The sequence below is a fragment of the Engystomops pustulosus genome, chromosome 1, assembly GCF_040894005.1.
Source record: "Engystomops pustulosus chromosome 1, aEngPut4.maternal, whole genome shotgun sequence".
NCBI lineage: Eukaryota > Metazoa > Chordata > Amphibia > Anura > Leptodactylidae > Engystomops > Engystomops pustulosus.
The window spans coordinates 12,663,150-12,679,226 of NC_092411.1; the positions used below are offsets into that span (position 1 = coordinate 12,663,150).

Below are 16,077 nucleotides of genomic sequence, written 5' to 3' on the forward strand. Positions count from 1 at the left end.
ATAGAGTCAACAACATTTCCAAGCAACCTGCCGGGACAAACAGTTCCTGATGAATATTCATAGTCATGTAGCTGGAAGAGGAGGATGTATGTTCAGTATCAAAAAGTTACCCAAGCAAGGAAACAAAAATGCGCAGAACTATAATTCCTGTCCATTGTCTTCCAATGTTCATATATTAAGGATTAGAGAAACTTGACTGATTTCTTCTCAAAATAGCGCCACACCTGCATACAGGTTGTGTCTGGTATTGCAGTTTAGCCATGTTTATTTTAATGCAATACCAGTGGACAAGTCTAATGGTCATAGGGTGAAAAATGCTATAATTTTCTAATTATGGACAACCCCTTTAATTATTGTATTTTTTTTTCTTTTATTATTGTGGGTTTTATTCCAGGTTCATAAATGTAACTATATTTTTGGGAAATGATCTGATGAAGTTCACTGTTCTTTGGTCCAATCTTGTTTTTGTGAAAAAGAGGCCAATTGCTATTGCATGTAGTAGAGAATTTAAAAGGGGTTTTCCAGTGAGATCTGCAGGGGTTTGATACCCAGGACCCCCCATTGATTATCTGTATGAAGCAGTTATAGCAGTATAGTTTCTGCATCATGTACATCAGTCACATGGGATGTAAATGGGACTGAGCTGCAATACCAAAAACAGCCAGTATACCATGGGAGGCGCTGTGCTTGTCGGTCCTGGAATAAGGTGCTGCCTATGAGACTGTGGTCACATGACACAGATGTTTCAGAAGCTCTGACCACCGGATCCACCAGCGCATTAGTCCCAATGGAGTTCAATACAGGCGGTCCCCTACTTAAGGACACCCGACTTACAGACGACCCCTAGTTAAAGACGGACCCCTCTGCCCCCTGTGACCTCTGGTGACCTCTCTGGATGTTACTATAGTCCCAGGCTGCAATGATCAGCTGCAATGTGTCTGTAATGAAGCTTTATTGATAATCCTTGGTCCAATTACAGCAAAAAAATTTTGAAACTCCAATTGTCACTGGGACAAAAAAAAAATTTTTTGTCTGCATCTACAATTCTAAAATAAACAGTTTCGACTTACATACAAATTCAACTTAAGAACAAACCTCCGGACCCTATCTTGTATGTAACCCGGGGACTGCCTGTACTGACTTTATAATTAGAGATGAGCGAGCACTAAAATGCTCGAGTGCTCGTTATTCGAGACGAACTTTTCCCGATGCTCGAGTGCTCGTCTCGAATAACGAGCCCCATTGAAGTCAATGGGAGACTCGAGCATTTTTCAAAGGGACCATGGTTCGGGAATAAAATGTGTTAATTAATTGAAAAAGAATGTCTTCTGATAAGTTAGCAGATGTATGCAAACATCTGCAATCTATTCTTCACTGTTCCGCGCGTATATTATCTCCCGACAAGTTAGCAGATGTGAAGAACAGTGAAGAATAGAATAAAAACAGTGAACACAGGATGATTTAAGTGAAAAACGCAGTGAAGAATAGATTACAGATGTTCTGCACATCTGCTTACTTGTCGGGGTGATACGCTGTCCCGGGATCCGCTCCTCTTCTTCCACTGAAGTCTCCCCGATGTCTCCGTGCCGCTGCCCCATGTCTCCGTGCCGATGCCCCATGTCTCCGTGCCGATGCCCCATGTCTCCGTGCCGATGCCCCATGTCTCCATGCTGCCGCTGCCCCATGTCTCCGTGCCGATGCCCCATGTCTCCGTGCCGATGCCCCATGTCTCCATGCTGCCGCTGCCCCATGTCTCCGTGCCGATGCCCCATGTCTCCATGCTGTCGCTGCCCCATGTCTCCGTGCCGATGCCCCATGTCTCCATGCTGCCGCTGCCCCATGTCTCCGTGCCGATGCCCCATGTCTCCGTGCCGATGCCCCATGTCTCCATGCTGCCGCTGCCCCATGTCTCCGTGCCGATGCCCATTGTATCCATGCTGCCGCTGCCCCATGTCTCCGTGCCGATGCCCCATGTATCCATGCTGCCGCTGCCCCATGTCTCCGTGCCGCTGCCCCATGTCTCCGTGCCGATGCCCCATGTCTCCATGCTGCCGCTGCCCCATGTCTCCGTGCCGATGCCCCATGTCTCCATGCTGCCGCTGCCCCATGTCTCCGTGCCGCTGCCCCATGTCTCCGTGCCGATGCCCCATGTCTCCGTGCCGATGCCCCATGTCTCCATGCTGCCGCTGCCCCATGTCTCCGTGCCGCTGCCCCATGTCTCCATGCTGCCGCTGCCCCATGTCTCCGTGCCGCTGCTCCATGTCTCCGTGCTGCCACTGCCCCATGTCTCCGTGCCGCTGCCCCATGTCTCCGTGCCGCTGCCCCATGTCTCCGTGCCGATGCCCCATGTCTCCGTGCCGATGCCCCATGTCTCCATGCTGCCGCTGCCCCATGTCTCCATGCTGCCGCTGCCCCATGTCTCCGTGCCGCTGCTCCATGTCTCCATGCTGCCGCTGCCCCATGTCTCCGTGCCGATGCCCCATGTCTCCATGCTGCCGCTGCCCCAAGTCTCCGTGCCGCTGCCCCATGTCTCCGTGCCGATGCCCCATGTCTCCGTGCTGCCCCTGCCCCATGTCTCTGTGCTGCTGCCGCTGCCCCATGTCTCTGTGCTGCTGCCCCTGCCCCATGTCTCCGTGCTGCTGCCGATGCCCCATGTCTCTGTGCTGCTGCCGCTGCCCCATGTCTCCGTGCCGCCTCTGCCCCCGTGTCTCTGTGCTGCTCCCCGGTGTCTCTGTGCTGCTCCCCGGTGTCTCTGTGCTGCTCCCCGGTGTCTCTGTCCTGCTCACCGTGTTCTGCAATGTCTTCTTCACACATATATATTGTTCTTCACATACTATTTTGTTCTCACCGTTCCGCGCGTATCTTCCGACAGGTAAGCAGATGTGCCGAACATCTGTAATCTATTCTTCACTGTGTTTTTCACTGTGTTTTTCACTTAAATGATCCTGTGTTCACTGTGTTCACTGTTTTTATTCTATTCTTCACTGTTCTTCACTGTGTTTTTTTAATTAAATGCTCGATCTCGAGCAGGGGAAATACTCGTCCGAGCAATGAGCCGTTTCGAGTACCTTAATACTCGAACGAGCATCAAGCTCGGACGAGTATACTCGCTCATCTCTATTTATAATGTAATATCAAAAGTTAGCAAAATGTTGATTATTCCATTTTAATAGTGTTTCCGTGTGTAAGGAATCCGGTTCAAATTCTTTTCTTTTTTGGTGTTTTTTCAGGAAAAAATGCTGCAAAGGATTTAAGTTCATCCTTGGACAATGTATTCCGGAGGGTAAGTCGCAACGTGCAATGTATAACTTGTATCATCTCCATTGTACTCGGGGTACATGGACGTCATAGAGGGGGCGCTGTGCAGCGTAGAGGACTACCTGCTAAAAACAAGACCCCCCCCCCATAAATTTCCCTTTTGATTCATTACTAATTACCCACTACTATCACTAATCAAAGCTGTGGATCCTAATGATGACAATAAACTACAGCTCCCCTGCAAAAAGTAAGCCCCCCTAGATCTATAGAAATACAATGGAATGAGTAGATGTCCAAAAAGTAGTAATAACGGCATGGGGGTCATTTATCTTTATTCTGGGACCTGTCTAATTTGTTTTTTTTTGGGGGGGGGGATTTTGGGGCTAATTGATCTTAGAGGTGATATTATGGCATCTGAGTTTGTGGGGTTTTGTGACTTTAAAAAACAAAAGACTCTTGAGCTTCCCCTCGCCATTCTACTGCTCAGGACTGTTTATTTGCACAAAAATTGTGAATTTTTACCGCAATTGTACAAAAATGTGCGACTTTTCCAGACGTCTTTATCTTGATTTTAAATATATTTGTTGCAACACTGAAAAAAAAACAGTTAAGAAAGATGAAAAAGTAGCAAATTTTTGTGCAAATATTCATAAGTGCCAAAAAAAGTTGCAAAAATAATCAAAAAAAAAAAAAAGAAAGAAAAGTCTTAGATCAATGACCCCCCCCTCTCATACAGCCCCAAATAATAATGGGAAATGGAAAGTGTGGGGTAGGATGGAAAAGCTATGTATCAATACCATTTAGCTTTGCCAAGTGCACTGGGGGTGTGTCCTCACATTGCTGTGCTCTTATCTCTCTGCAGCCAGTGTTAGGTATTAGAGAAACTAGGAGAGATGTGTAATCATGCCAATGTGTATGTTGTTAGTAGCAGCTGGACTGTGATATATGGATTTATTTTCCAGGATTGTAGCTTCTCATACTTTTGTGCTCTTAGCTCTCTACACAGTGGGGGTCATTTACTAAGGGCCCGATTCGCGTTTTCCCGACGTCTTACCCAAATTTTTCCGTTTTGCACCGATTATCCCTGTTTTGCCCCGGGATTTTGGCGCACCCGATCGGATTGTGTTGCATCGGCGCCGGAACGGGGGGGCGTGGCTGTACGGAAACCCGACGGATTCGGGAAAAACGCAGCATTTTTTAAAAAAAAAAAGTGTCACTGGACACGCGCTTACCTTCACTCGACCCGGTTTGGTGAACATCAGTCCATTCAGAGCAGCAGCGACACCCGGTGGACGTCGGAGGAACTGCCTTAGTGAATCGCCGGAAGACCCGAATCCACCGGAGAGAAAGCGCCGCTGGATCGCGAATGGACCGGATAAGTAAATCTGCCCCAATGTCTCCTCACACTGCTGTGCTCCTAACTCTCTGAAAAATGTGTCTTTGCAATTATTTTCCCAATCTCAATTTTCTAAAATCTCAAAGCCGTGACAAAAATCTGTAGCAGACTTCTGGTTGAATAGTACAGCAGTTACTCAGAGGGGAGGGGCTGCAAAGAGCTACAGGAAGAGCACAGCAGTGTGATGAAACACTCCCAATGCACTTCTAGAAACTGCAATTCTGTAATATATTGTAATATAAATCCATATATCACAGTCCTGCTGTTACTAACAACATACACAACGGTCTGATTACACATCTCTCCAGGGACAGTACATAACACAGGCTGCAGAGAATAATAATAATATTAATCTTTACTTATGTAGCGCCATCAAATTCCGTAGTGCTTTACAAATCATAAACACAGTGCACAGCAGTGTGAGGACAGTGCACTTATAGAAGCTACTATCCCGGAATATAAATGAATATATCACAGTCCTGCTGCTACTAACAAAATACACTAAGGTATGGTTACACAGCTCTCCTGGACAGTACCTAACACTGGCTGCAGAGAGCACAGGATACAGCAGTGTGAGGACAATCCCCCAATAAAATCCTAGAATAGAAATTTATATTTCATCCTCCTGCTGCTACTAACAGCACACACAAAGGTGTGATTACACATTTTGCCAGGGACAATACCTAACACTGGCTGCATTCTGCATGGTGACACCTGCTGACAGGTTCCCTGTAGGTGGAGTTATGTTGCTGTACCACACCCAGCCTATACACAGGAGTGGCGCTGTTTCTGGGATGAATCTCATCCATCTCCTTTCCTGCTCCTTCCATAGGACATGGGAAGAAGCTGAGCTATTAAGCAGTAATGTGTCAGTGCGTTCCTCCCGGAGGTCGTCCGTATTTTCTGCCCTAGGTCACTCCTGGCAGCGGCGTCTAGTGATGACCCCCTATAGATTTCTTAATGTCCATCTGGCAGCCGGCGGTTTTGTTCCATGGTCTCAGGCTAAAGGCTTTGCGTTCTAAGTGGTCTCCGAGGTCGCCGGGGGCTTAGCAGCGAGATGAAGGTGTTAAAATCTTCCCGGTTTGTCGTAGCGCGGATTAGCGGATCTTTGGCATCTCGTCCCCAGCTGAGTCATAACTAACATATTAAAATCCATTGGCAGCTTCCATTACACTTCCCGAGCGCTGGAGCGGATGAAACACCACGGCGAGAACCGATTCACTTGGCATCGGAGGGAATCGTACTCCCCGCGATGACAGCCCCATCACCGCGCGCTCCCCCTGCCCGCATCCCGCGCTCCCCTCCGGCAGGTTACCGGCTCTCACAGACTTAGGGAAAGTACATTGAAAACTTATCATTTGGTTTCTCTGAGATTCTTTATTTAAGAGTGAAAATATCTTTCCAGCAAAGAAAAAAAAAATTAGATGAAAAATTTCAATGTTTCAAGTTCACATGAAAAGTTGATGTTCCCGGTAGGGAGCTAGGGGTGAACCTAAACTCCCTGCTGCCTGAGGCGAGCTCTAGAATGGCGCCCCCTCCGCCCCACCCAGGAGTAATGTATCAGGTGATTTTTTTTAGTAACTGGGTTCTCCATGCAGTGTCTCACACCCAGGCTGACATCATGGAGCTCATTTACTTAGCCGTCCGGAGGAGTTCACCAAAAGTGCATTGTCCATCTATAATGCCCTGTGCCGCCATTCAGTAAGGTCGTGCGCCCGATATCCTGCATGTGACGCTTCCCCGCTCAGGTCCGCCGGAGTTCACCTTCTTCTTCCTGGTGCATGTAAGTGCATTGTCTTGCGACACAATTTGAAAGTTAAATCCCGCGCTCAGTCCGAATCAGTCGGATCGTCCAACGGCACCGCCCCCCGATTTGTATCACATGGAAGTCAGTGCAGCTGTGCCAAAAATCAGATCGCGTGCGACACAATCGCCAGTTAAATACCTGTCACGGCCGCACAAAACCCAAAAAACGTTGGATAGTCCGACAAAAGTGCGGTCCGTTGAACCTTAGTAAATAAGCCCCTGTGTGTGAAGAGACTATTTTATTACAGATAATTTTAAGTGTCAGGTCCTGTTTTGAAGCAGGTCCTGATGCTGTCCCTCAAATTGCTGCAAGTGGTGCTGTCTGAGGCAAGTGGCTCAACTCACCTCATGGCTGGTGCACCCCTGGGGATGTAGGCAGCTAATTTTATCTAAATAGGTGAAAACTTTTGTGCTGATGACTTCCTTAATATTTTGAGATTGAGGGGGCACAAGGGGGGCACAGAAAATAGGGCAGAACTTTGGTGGAGTAGCTACCAAAATGGAGGCGTAAGTTAGGAGACTATAGAAAGTGGGGGCATTTTAAGTGGGGGAACAAGAGAGAGGGCCCGTATACATAGGGGGCTACTGATATTGGAGGGCATTATAAGTGATAGCCAAAGGGCACCAAATACATTTTACTAAAGGGGAAACTGTATGTTGTAAAGCTATTAATCTAATAACTGCTCTAGTCCACCAGGGATGTTACTATGAACCCTTGATTAGCATAATTGTAAAAGTTGATTTTAGAAGGAAGGAGGCCATGGATAACAAATATAAGAAGATTCCCACAGTCCCGGCTCCTGGATCTATGAGTAATGTCCCTGGTTTATCAGGATGGATTCTGATGGTAGATTTCCTTTAATTTCCTGATAATTTGCCCTCCCCTCTGCTCTTAGTGACTGCTGTGGTATTTAGCCAAAGGCCTGCTCCAGCTTTTACTCAGAGCACAGGGTCTGTAGAACAATTCAGTTCCCAAATCTGTTTCTGCATGTTGCCCTTGGCTCCCTCACTGTAGTAAATAAATACTCTATGAACTAAGTATCACTTTGTAGCCATAAGGGGAGATTTATCTCCAAAAATGGCGAAATTACAGATATGTAACCTTTGGCGCAATAACGCTACTATTGTACCCGCCTGAGTTCTGATCATTCTCCCCCCAGTTTGTAGGTGACATGATTTCTCTGCTCTGATTTCTGTGTTTTTGATCTTTTCCGCAGATTATGATGTTTGCTCCGAAGCCCCGTGTGAACAGCAGTGTACAGATAACTTTGGTCGGGTCCTGTGTACGTGTTACCCCGGCTACCAGTACGACCGGGAGAGACACCGGAACAGGGAGAAGCCATACTGCTTAGGTATGTATCATGTATACTAGATTTTTCAATCAGTTGATCAGCTACTCTGCATGTGAATAGCCCCATAGAAAACAATGCGGTGAAATGTCTCATTGTCATTGTCTCACAAATGTCTCACAAATGTCTCAAAATGTCTCAACCGCCGCTCTGCAAAAACACAAATTGCAACTTTCTGCAACATTTTTCAAGCTGCTGCTTTTTTCCCTTTAGACTATGTACCCCAGATTTATCACTTGTATCCAGATGTGGTGGCCAAATTTGTAAAGTTTGTCTTTTCAAAAAGTAGCCAAAATTTTACCTCCAATTTATTTCAATCCCTTCCTAGTGTAGGAAACTAATAGGCATTAGTAGCACATACATTTGGGACTTTTAAACAAAAGGCCATCAAAATCCATAATGATCAACCATGATCCAGACACCCTGACTGTGGTAGTCTTCTAATATTTTCTATTCATCGCCTCCTTTCTTCTAAAGTCAACTTTTAAAATTATGTTAATGAGCCTAAAGGGCTCTGGTGGTGTTCCCAGAGCCACTCCATGCTGTAGCTTTACAAGCTGTTACACTTTGCAGGATCACTTCCCCCTCTCACTGTGTGAGATTACAGCAGGCAGAGGCAGGGGGAGTACTGGGGAAGAGGGGAGACAATGTAACAGCCTGTGAAGCTGCAACATGAAGGGGCTCTGGTAACATCCCCCAGAAGCCCTTCTGGCTCATTAGCGTATTGTTAAAAATTTTAGAAGGAAGGAGGCCATGATCCCGGTCCCTGGATCTATGAGTAATGTCCCTGGTTTATCAGGATGGATTTTGATGGTAAGTTTCCTATAACTTCTCATGAGCCACATTTATCAAGAAGTTTAATTCCATTTACCGTAGATGCTTCTTTTTTTGTTGTTGTTTTTGCTTTTTGGCTCCTTGGGCACATTTATCATCGGTAACGCTAAGTGCGCCGCTAAGTATGATGTCCCCCCCCCTCCAAGGGATCTATCAGGAGGCGATGCGCTGGGCACCAGGCACTTCTATGTTAGGTCTGACCTGGTGTAGAATTGTGCTAAAGCCTGCGCAGTGCGAGGCAGGGATACCCCACAATGGCCAACTGCACGGCCCATCACCTCCCCCTCCAACTGGTGTACAGGGTCGGAGATGTAGTGATTCCCAGCTGTGCTCTAGGAATTCTGACTAAATCGCGGCGTGTACCCCTGACCCAGTGAGGTTTTTTTGCACAATTATTGCGACTTTTTCACTCACAACCACTTTGTGGCGGTAAACTTGTTTGGCGCCTTATTTATCTTTGTATTTCGCCTGCTTCTAATTTCCTCCTAAAAAGTTGCAAAAAAATTGCACAAACAAACACAACACAGATACGAAACAGATTCCTATGGGTTGCACTAAAATTTGTGACTTTAAAAGAAAGAAACGGATCAACGGACGCCATAAGGACATGAAAAGAGACGGACATGGATACAAAACGGACACTGTTATTGGCGTGTGCGCATGCGCGCTGTATCCATATAGGGTAGAGTAATAGAACAATACATGGACCGTACTCTACAAAGCCCAAATTTTTAGCACAAGGTGGATACACAGGGGCAGATTTACTTACCTGGTCCATTCGCGATCCAGCGGCGCGTTCTCTGCGCTGGATTTGGGTCCGGCCGGGATTCATTAAGGTAGTTCCTCCGCCGTCCACCAGGTGGCGCTGCTCCGCTAAAAAAAGCATCGGAAAGCGCTGGAGTTCACCGGCTCGGGCTGAGTGAAGGTAAGTGCAAGCTCCGCGACAGATTTTTTGTTTCAAATGCGGCAGTTTTTCCGAATCCGTCTGGTTTTTGTTCGGCCACGCCCCCCGATTTCCGTCAAGTGCATGCCAACGCCGATGTGCCACAATCCGATCGCGTGCACCAAAATCCTGGGGCAATTCCGAAATCGGCGCAAATCGGAGATATATTCGGGTAACGCGTCGGGAAAACGCGAATCGAGACCCCCACAGTCTCGCTATTTTTGGTTTCGTGGAGCCATGACCTTCCTGGTTTATGGGGACGCAGGATTAGTAGTGACGCCTTGTTTTCTAAATTCCTCCACAAAACTTTTTTCTCGCCTTCCATCGTCTCCCTTGAAAGTTGATATTTAATGAAATTAAGAGGAAAGACGACGCCCCCAGAGGATATTCTGCATTCTCCGGCCGTTGTTCACTATCTGGAACACAACGGAAATTAGAAACTAATCTGTAAATGGTGCGATATATTCAGCTGCAAGTGGAGGGGGGAGGACGATCCCCGCAGCAGGAACGCCATTATTTATTGTGCAGATAAAACACGTGTGAACCCAGTGTTACAGGAGACGCCCCACAACTAGATATGTTTCCACTGAATCTCATGATATCACAGGTTTTCAAACGGAATATTCCTGTTTCTAGATTTTGTTCTTTTTGTTGTTGCTTTTTAATGAGACCCCTTTAGATGTGTAACGGTAACACCCATTACCCCATGAATATTAAAGCCCCTACATTTCACTTCCTACATATGATACTAGATTCAAGCTTCTCGGGGAATAGAGGACGTGTCTCTTCTGCCTGCTTTCAATCTGTGGTTTCAGGACCTTTGGAGGACCTTCAAAGGTTCTAAAAGGCTCTTGTGTGGACAGGGCTGGATTATCATTTTAGTACCTACTGCAGGCCCCTCGATTCTTCGCGTCAACAGGGACCCTGGACGGATGCTACATTGATACATTGAGGATGTGTCCCTTCCGCTGCATTCAAACTGCAGTTTCAGGACCTTTAGAGGACCTTCAAAGGTCCTGAAATGACTCTCGTGTACTGAGAGCGGGAATAGATGTACGAGGATTTCATTGGTGAAGGTCCTTCTCAGTATAAAATTTGGTGGGTGATTTGAGTGGTAATGGGCCCCTTAGAAGGCTTGGACCCCGGGCTATCACCCAAACTGCCTATACACCTATATTATAATCCACTACTTATATACTATATACAGTTATCACAGGTGTCTGCAATTAAGATTTATTGATAATCCTGGTTCTTATGAGAATCCAACATTTTTAAAATCCAATTGTCACAAAGACCAAAAAATTCTGGTTGGGGCTGCAATGATAAAATATACAGTTCCGACTTACATACAAATTCAACTTAAGAACAAACCTACAGAATCTTGTATGTAACCCGGGGACTGCCTGTATGTATAATATATAATAAATATCAACCACAAACCGTGGAAAAAAAGGTGCTATGACTTCCCTGTAGTGGTTACGCGGCACGCACGTTGATGTATCAGCGCAGCATAACATCAATATGATAACCTTTTTAAGGGTCGTATAAGGACCACATGTTTAACCCCTTATGCCCTACCTGTCCTAGACTCTCTCATAGTCCTGTAACCCCGCCGGCCTCTTCATACGCCAAAGTGCGCACACACAAGGCTCCACTCACATCTGGCCATTAGCGGCCGCTCAGATTCACCTTGGTTCCTCCAGAGATGGGAGATGCAGATATATCACTTCCTCCCGATGAGACGCGTCATTTATTAAACAGAACAGACATATTTTGTAACCAAAGTGTTAGTAATGAAGGACATAAAACCCGTGTACATGAATTATACGCTCGGAACGCGGCCATGCAATGTAACGCGCTCCACAGGAGGGGAGGCTGGTGCTGCAATAGGAAACATGTGGAAATAAGGGAAGAGATTAAGAACGGGAACGGTTCCCTGTAACATACTGTATGTGTAATGGAACATATGTATCAGGAGAGGACAATGTATATACCGGAGATTACCGGATCACAAAACATTCTGTACCGCTCACTCATTAGACGGATCAAGGTTATGTTCTTATTAAAGAGTTTTATTCTGTATTTTAACTCGAGTTGTTGCTCAGATACTGAGATCTACTTTACAGCAGCCGCCTGACATTGACTTCCTATGGAAGAGTGTTGGGGGCATGCTCTGTGACCTGTGCAGAGGTCATTGTACACTGAAAGTAGAACTGTGACTGTGTCCTATTGTGAATATTGGATCCTTTGTTATCTCTATAATGGTGTTAATCTGCCTCATCTTATATACTTCTGAGAAGTGATCTCCACAGAACAGGAAGTGTAAGGAGGATCAGAGTTTGCTTAGCACACAGAGTTAAGAGGTGAGCAGTGACCAGTAATTGGTAGGTCCTGTGTTATCTGTATATAGTGGTGTTAACAATCATTATAATGATTCTAGTGATATTAATGAGACCACTAGAGAGAAGTGATCTCTGCAGAATAGGAAGTATAAGGAGGATCAGAGTTTGCTTAGCACACAGAGTTAGGAGGTGAACAGTGACCAGTAATTGGTGGATCCTCTGTTATCTGTATATATAGATTTAATCATTATAAACATTCTAGTGACATTAATGAGACCACTAGAGAGAAGTGATCTCCACAGAACAGGAAGTGTAAGGAGGATCGGAGTTTGCTTAACACACAGAGTTAAGAGGTGAGCAGGGATTGGTGGGTCCTGTGTTATCTGTGTATAGTGGTGTTAACAATCATTATAATGATTCTAGTGATATTAATGAGACCACTAGAGAGAAGTGATCTCTGCAGAACAGGAAGTGTAAGGAGGATCGGAGTTTGCTTAACACACAGAGTTAAGAGGTGAGCAGGGATTGGTGGGTCCTGTGTTATCTGTGTATAGTGGTGTTAACAATCATTATAATGATTCTAGTGACATTAATGAGACCACTAGAGAGAAGTGATCTCCACAGAACAGGAAGTGTAAGGAGGATCGGAGTTTGCTTAACACACAGAGTTAAGAGGTGAGCAGGGATTGGTGGGTCCTGTGTTATCTGTGTATAGTGGTGTTAACAATCATTATAATGATTCTAGTGATATTGATGAGACCACTAGAGAGAAGTGATCTCTGCAGAATAGGAAGTGTTGACTAATATGAAATTCAGAGGTCACTGTGCAAGGATGAGCTGAGCAGTGACCTCACCTATTGTAAAGTGTAGTTTCTATCTATATTAAGCTGTTACCATTCATTGTAATCACCTTCCTTATGATGATTATGAGATGACTGGTGAGAAGTGATCTCTACGGAACAGTAAGTGTTAGTTTAGTATGAAATTCAGGGGTCACTGTGCAGGGAGCAGTTGAGCACTGACCATCATTTGTTTGAAACTGTATTTTTTGTGTCATATCTATATGGGTGTTACTATTAATTGTACTCACCTTCTTGTGATGATTATGAGACCACTGGTGAGAAGTGATCTCTACAGAACAGCAAGTGTTGCACTATTAAGAAATTCAGGGGTCACTGTGCACATAGTAGGTGAGAAATGACCATCACCTGTTCTGAACTGTAGTTAATGTGTCATCTACAAATAGGTGTTACCATACATTGTAATCATCCTTCCTGTGATGTGTTTGAGACAAATGAGAAATAATCTCTACGGAACAGGAAGTGTTAGTCTAGTGTGAGATGTAGAGATCACTGTGCAAGCAGGAGGAGGAGCTAAGCAGTGAAACCTATTGTGGACTGTGGATTGTGTGTTATCTATGCATAGGTGTGTCCATTCATTGCAATCATCCTTCTTGTGATGATAATGAGACGATTTGGGGGGCGTGGCCGAACGAAAACCCGACGGATTCGGAAAAACCTCCGCATTTAAAAAAAAAAAAAGTGTTGCGAAACTTGCACTTACCTTCACTAGGAATAGGCCGGTGTACTTGAGTGCATTTCGGGGAACTTCAGCGCAGCAGCGCCACCTGGTGGACGTTGGAGGAACTGCCTTAATGAATCCCGGCCGGACCCGAATCCACCGCAGAGAACACGCCGCTGGATCGCGAATGGGCCGGGTAAGTAAATCTGCCCCAAAACTCTGCCCCAAAACTCCAAAACTCCAAATCACCTGAAGAAATATAAATTCATGCCATGACATTACTTGAGCCTCCACTAGGTGGAGCTATGGAGTCTAATGTATGCTGTATCATCAATGAGTTCTATGTATAAACAGTATACACTAAGTCTTGAGCTCCCTCTACTGGTGGCAGAATGTAATCTTCCAACCTTTTCTCTGTGCAGAAGTTATAGAGCTACGGATCAGCTCCCAGTGTTATAATAACATATTGGGAAATTGCAGAATTTTTAAACATATTCATATAAAAAAGAACAAATCACCAAATTGTTCTAAAGGGGGAAAGTTTAATAATGAGCCCCTCTAATAGGTCACATCTGCAGTTCACACAACCCCATCTTCTAACATGAGAGGATTTAATGTTTGATATTGTTCCATAAAGACCGCTGTAAATATAAGTCATGTGATACAAGTGGCAATTATAAACGGATAAAACTTTGGAATTTGGAAAACTTTGGAATTATAAAAGGATGACATCACTAGTGTCCAAAAATATAATACAGTTTACTGCGTTGATGTATTGCTTGTAAAATGTGATAGTTTTCTTAGCATTTAGCGGCGGCGTCTCTTCTCACTTCATCGGAGGATTCGGTTCTGAAGATATTGGCAAAACAAAGTTATGGAAGTTATGGAATGTGGAGATGCTGCCACCTAGAGGACGGAGGGTGGGATGCAGGTTTTTGCTCACTAAGCCACTTTTAAATGTTTATTTTATCAGGCATCAACCGATCATTTCTACTGACCCGAAGGTGCCCACCCACCCACTACTGGGTGCTGCTGATAGGGTGCCTACTCACCCACTAGTGGGTGCTGCTGATAGGGTGCCTACTCACCCACTACTGGGTGCTGCTGATAGGGTGCCCACTGACCCACTACTGGGTGCTGCTGATAGGGTGCCCACTGACCCACTACTGGGTGCTGATGATAGGGTGCGCACCCACCCACTACTGGGCGCTGCTGATAGGGTGCCCACCCACCCACTACTGGGTGCTGATGATAGGGTGTGCACCCACCCACTACTGGGCGCTGCTGATAGGGTGCCTACCCACCCACTACTGGGTGCTGATGATAGGGTGCCTACCCATCCACTACTGGGTGCTGCTGATAGGGTGCCCACTGACCCACTACTAGGTGCTGCTGGTAGGGTGCCCACCCTCTCACTACCGGGTGCTGCTCATAGATATAGATCAAAAATTGTCTTTTCAATGCAGAATTGGCCAATAAAGAGTCACAAACAATTAATTATACTGTACGTAACAGGTGTAGAGGGGTCAATAACTACTGACCTCTAAATGAATAGCTGCATAGGATCAGTAGTGAATTATAATATGGGTGGATTGGGCAGAGACCCAAATCTTCTAGGGGGCCCATGGCCACCCAAACCTCCCACCAAATTTTATACTGAGAAGCACCTTCACCCATGAAATCATTGTACATCTTCTCCTGCTCTCAATACACATGTACACAAGAGACATTTCAGGACCTTTGAAGGTCCTCTAAAAGGTCCCGAAAGCACAGATTGAAGCAGGCAGAAGGGATACATCCTCCATTCTCAAAGAAGCTGATTCCATATGTAGGAAGTGATTCTGGACTTGTAGGGTCTATGGCGGTCTTAAGCATAGGATGCAGGGGTAGGGTTGACTAAATAAATGCAGTCAATAAAATAGTAAAGAATACTGGCCCTTTAAATACAAAATAACCCAGAACTAGGGCATTACCCACCGGCCCATAAACTAATCCCCCATCAAACCCCATTCCATAAATAAATGCAGGTCCTACAACAGTAATGTAGATCCTTTTATACACCGAGTACCCAAACAACAATCGAATCCGATCAAATGTATCGTAAAGGGCCAACATGGCAAGTTAAGCAGTAACTTAGTTTTAACTGCTCTGCCTCAGCTTTAATCGTATAAGCGCCCTGAGACACCAATACGATGAAAGAAGGAGGAGTGATTTATTTTATCATTCAGGGTCCCTGTTGACATGAAGAATCGAGGGGCCTGCAGTAGGCGCCCCAATAATAATCCAGTCCTGTCCTCACCCCTCGCTCCTCCTGCAGAATATTTTGTCTTAATATAGTGTTGTCTGGTAAACTCTGTGCCGGGCCTGGGTGCCCACAGAGAGGGCTCTGAGTGCTGCCTCTGGCATCTGTGCCCAGGAATGAATCTAAACCCTCTGCAGCCTGAGGCTATAGAAAGGCGCCCCTCACCCACATCCAGAAGTAAAATATCAGGTTATTTTTTAGTAAATTGGCTGTGAAGAGACACTATTTTTAGGTGACAAGTCCTGCTTTATAGCAGGTGACGCTGATGCTGCCCCCATCTTGTTGCAGGTGGTGCTGCCTGGGACAATAGGCTCATCTCTTCCTGG

General features: G+C 45.6%; 1 protein-coding gene across 1 annotated transcript in view; it reads left to right on the forward strand.

Moving 5' to 3' along the window:
• Positions 1-16,077, forward strand: part of CCBE1 (collagen and calcium binding EGF domains 1) — a 230,687-nt gene that overhangs the window by 189,658 nt on the left and 24,952 nt on the right. The window contains exons 3-4 of the mRNA XM_072133333.1: positions 3,231-3,283; positions 7,678-7,812. Coding sequence (XP_071989434.1) covers positions 3,231-3,283; positions 7,678-7,812 — 188 coding nt within the window. The remainder of the gene's footprint in view (positions 1-3,230; positions 3,284-7,677; positions 7,813-16,077) is intronic.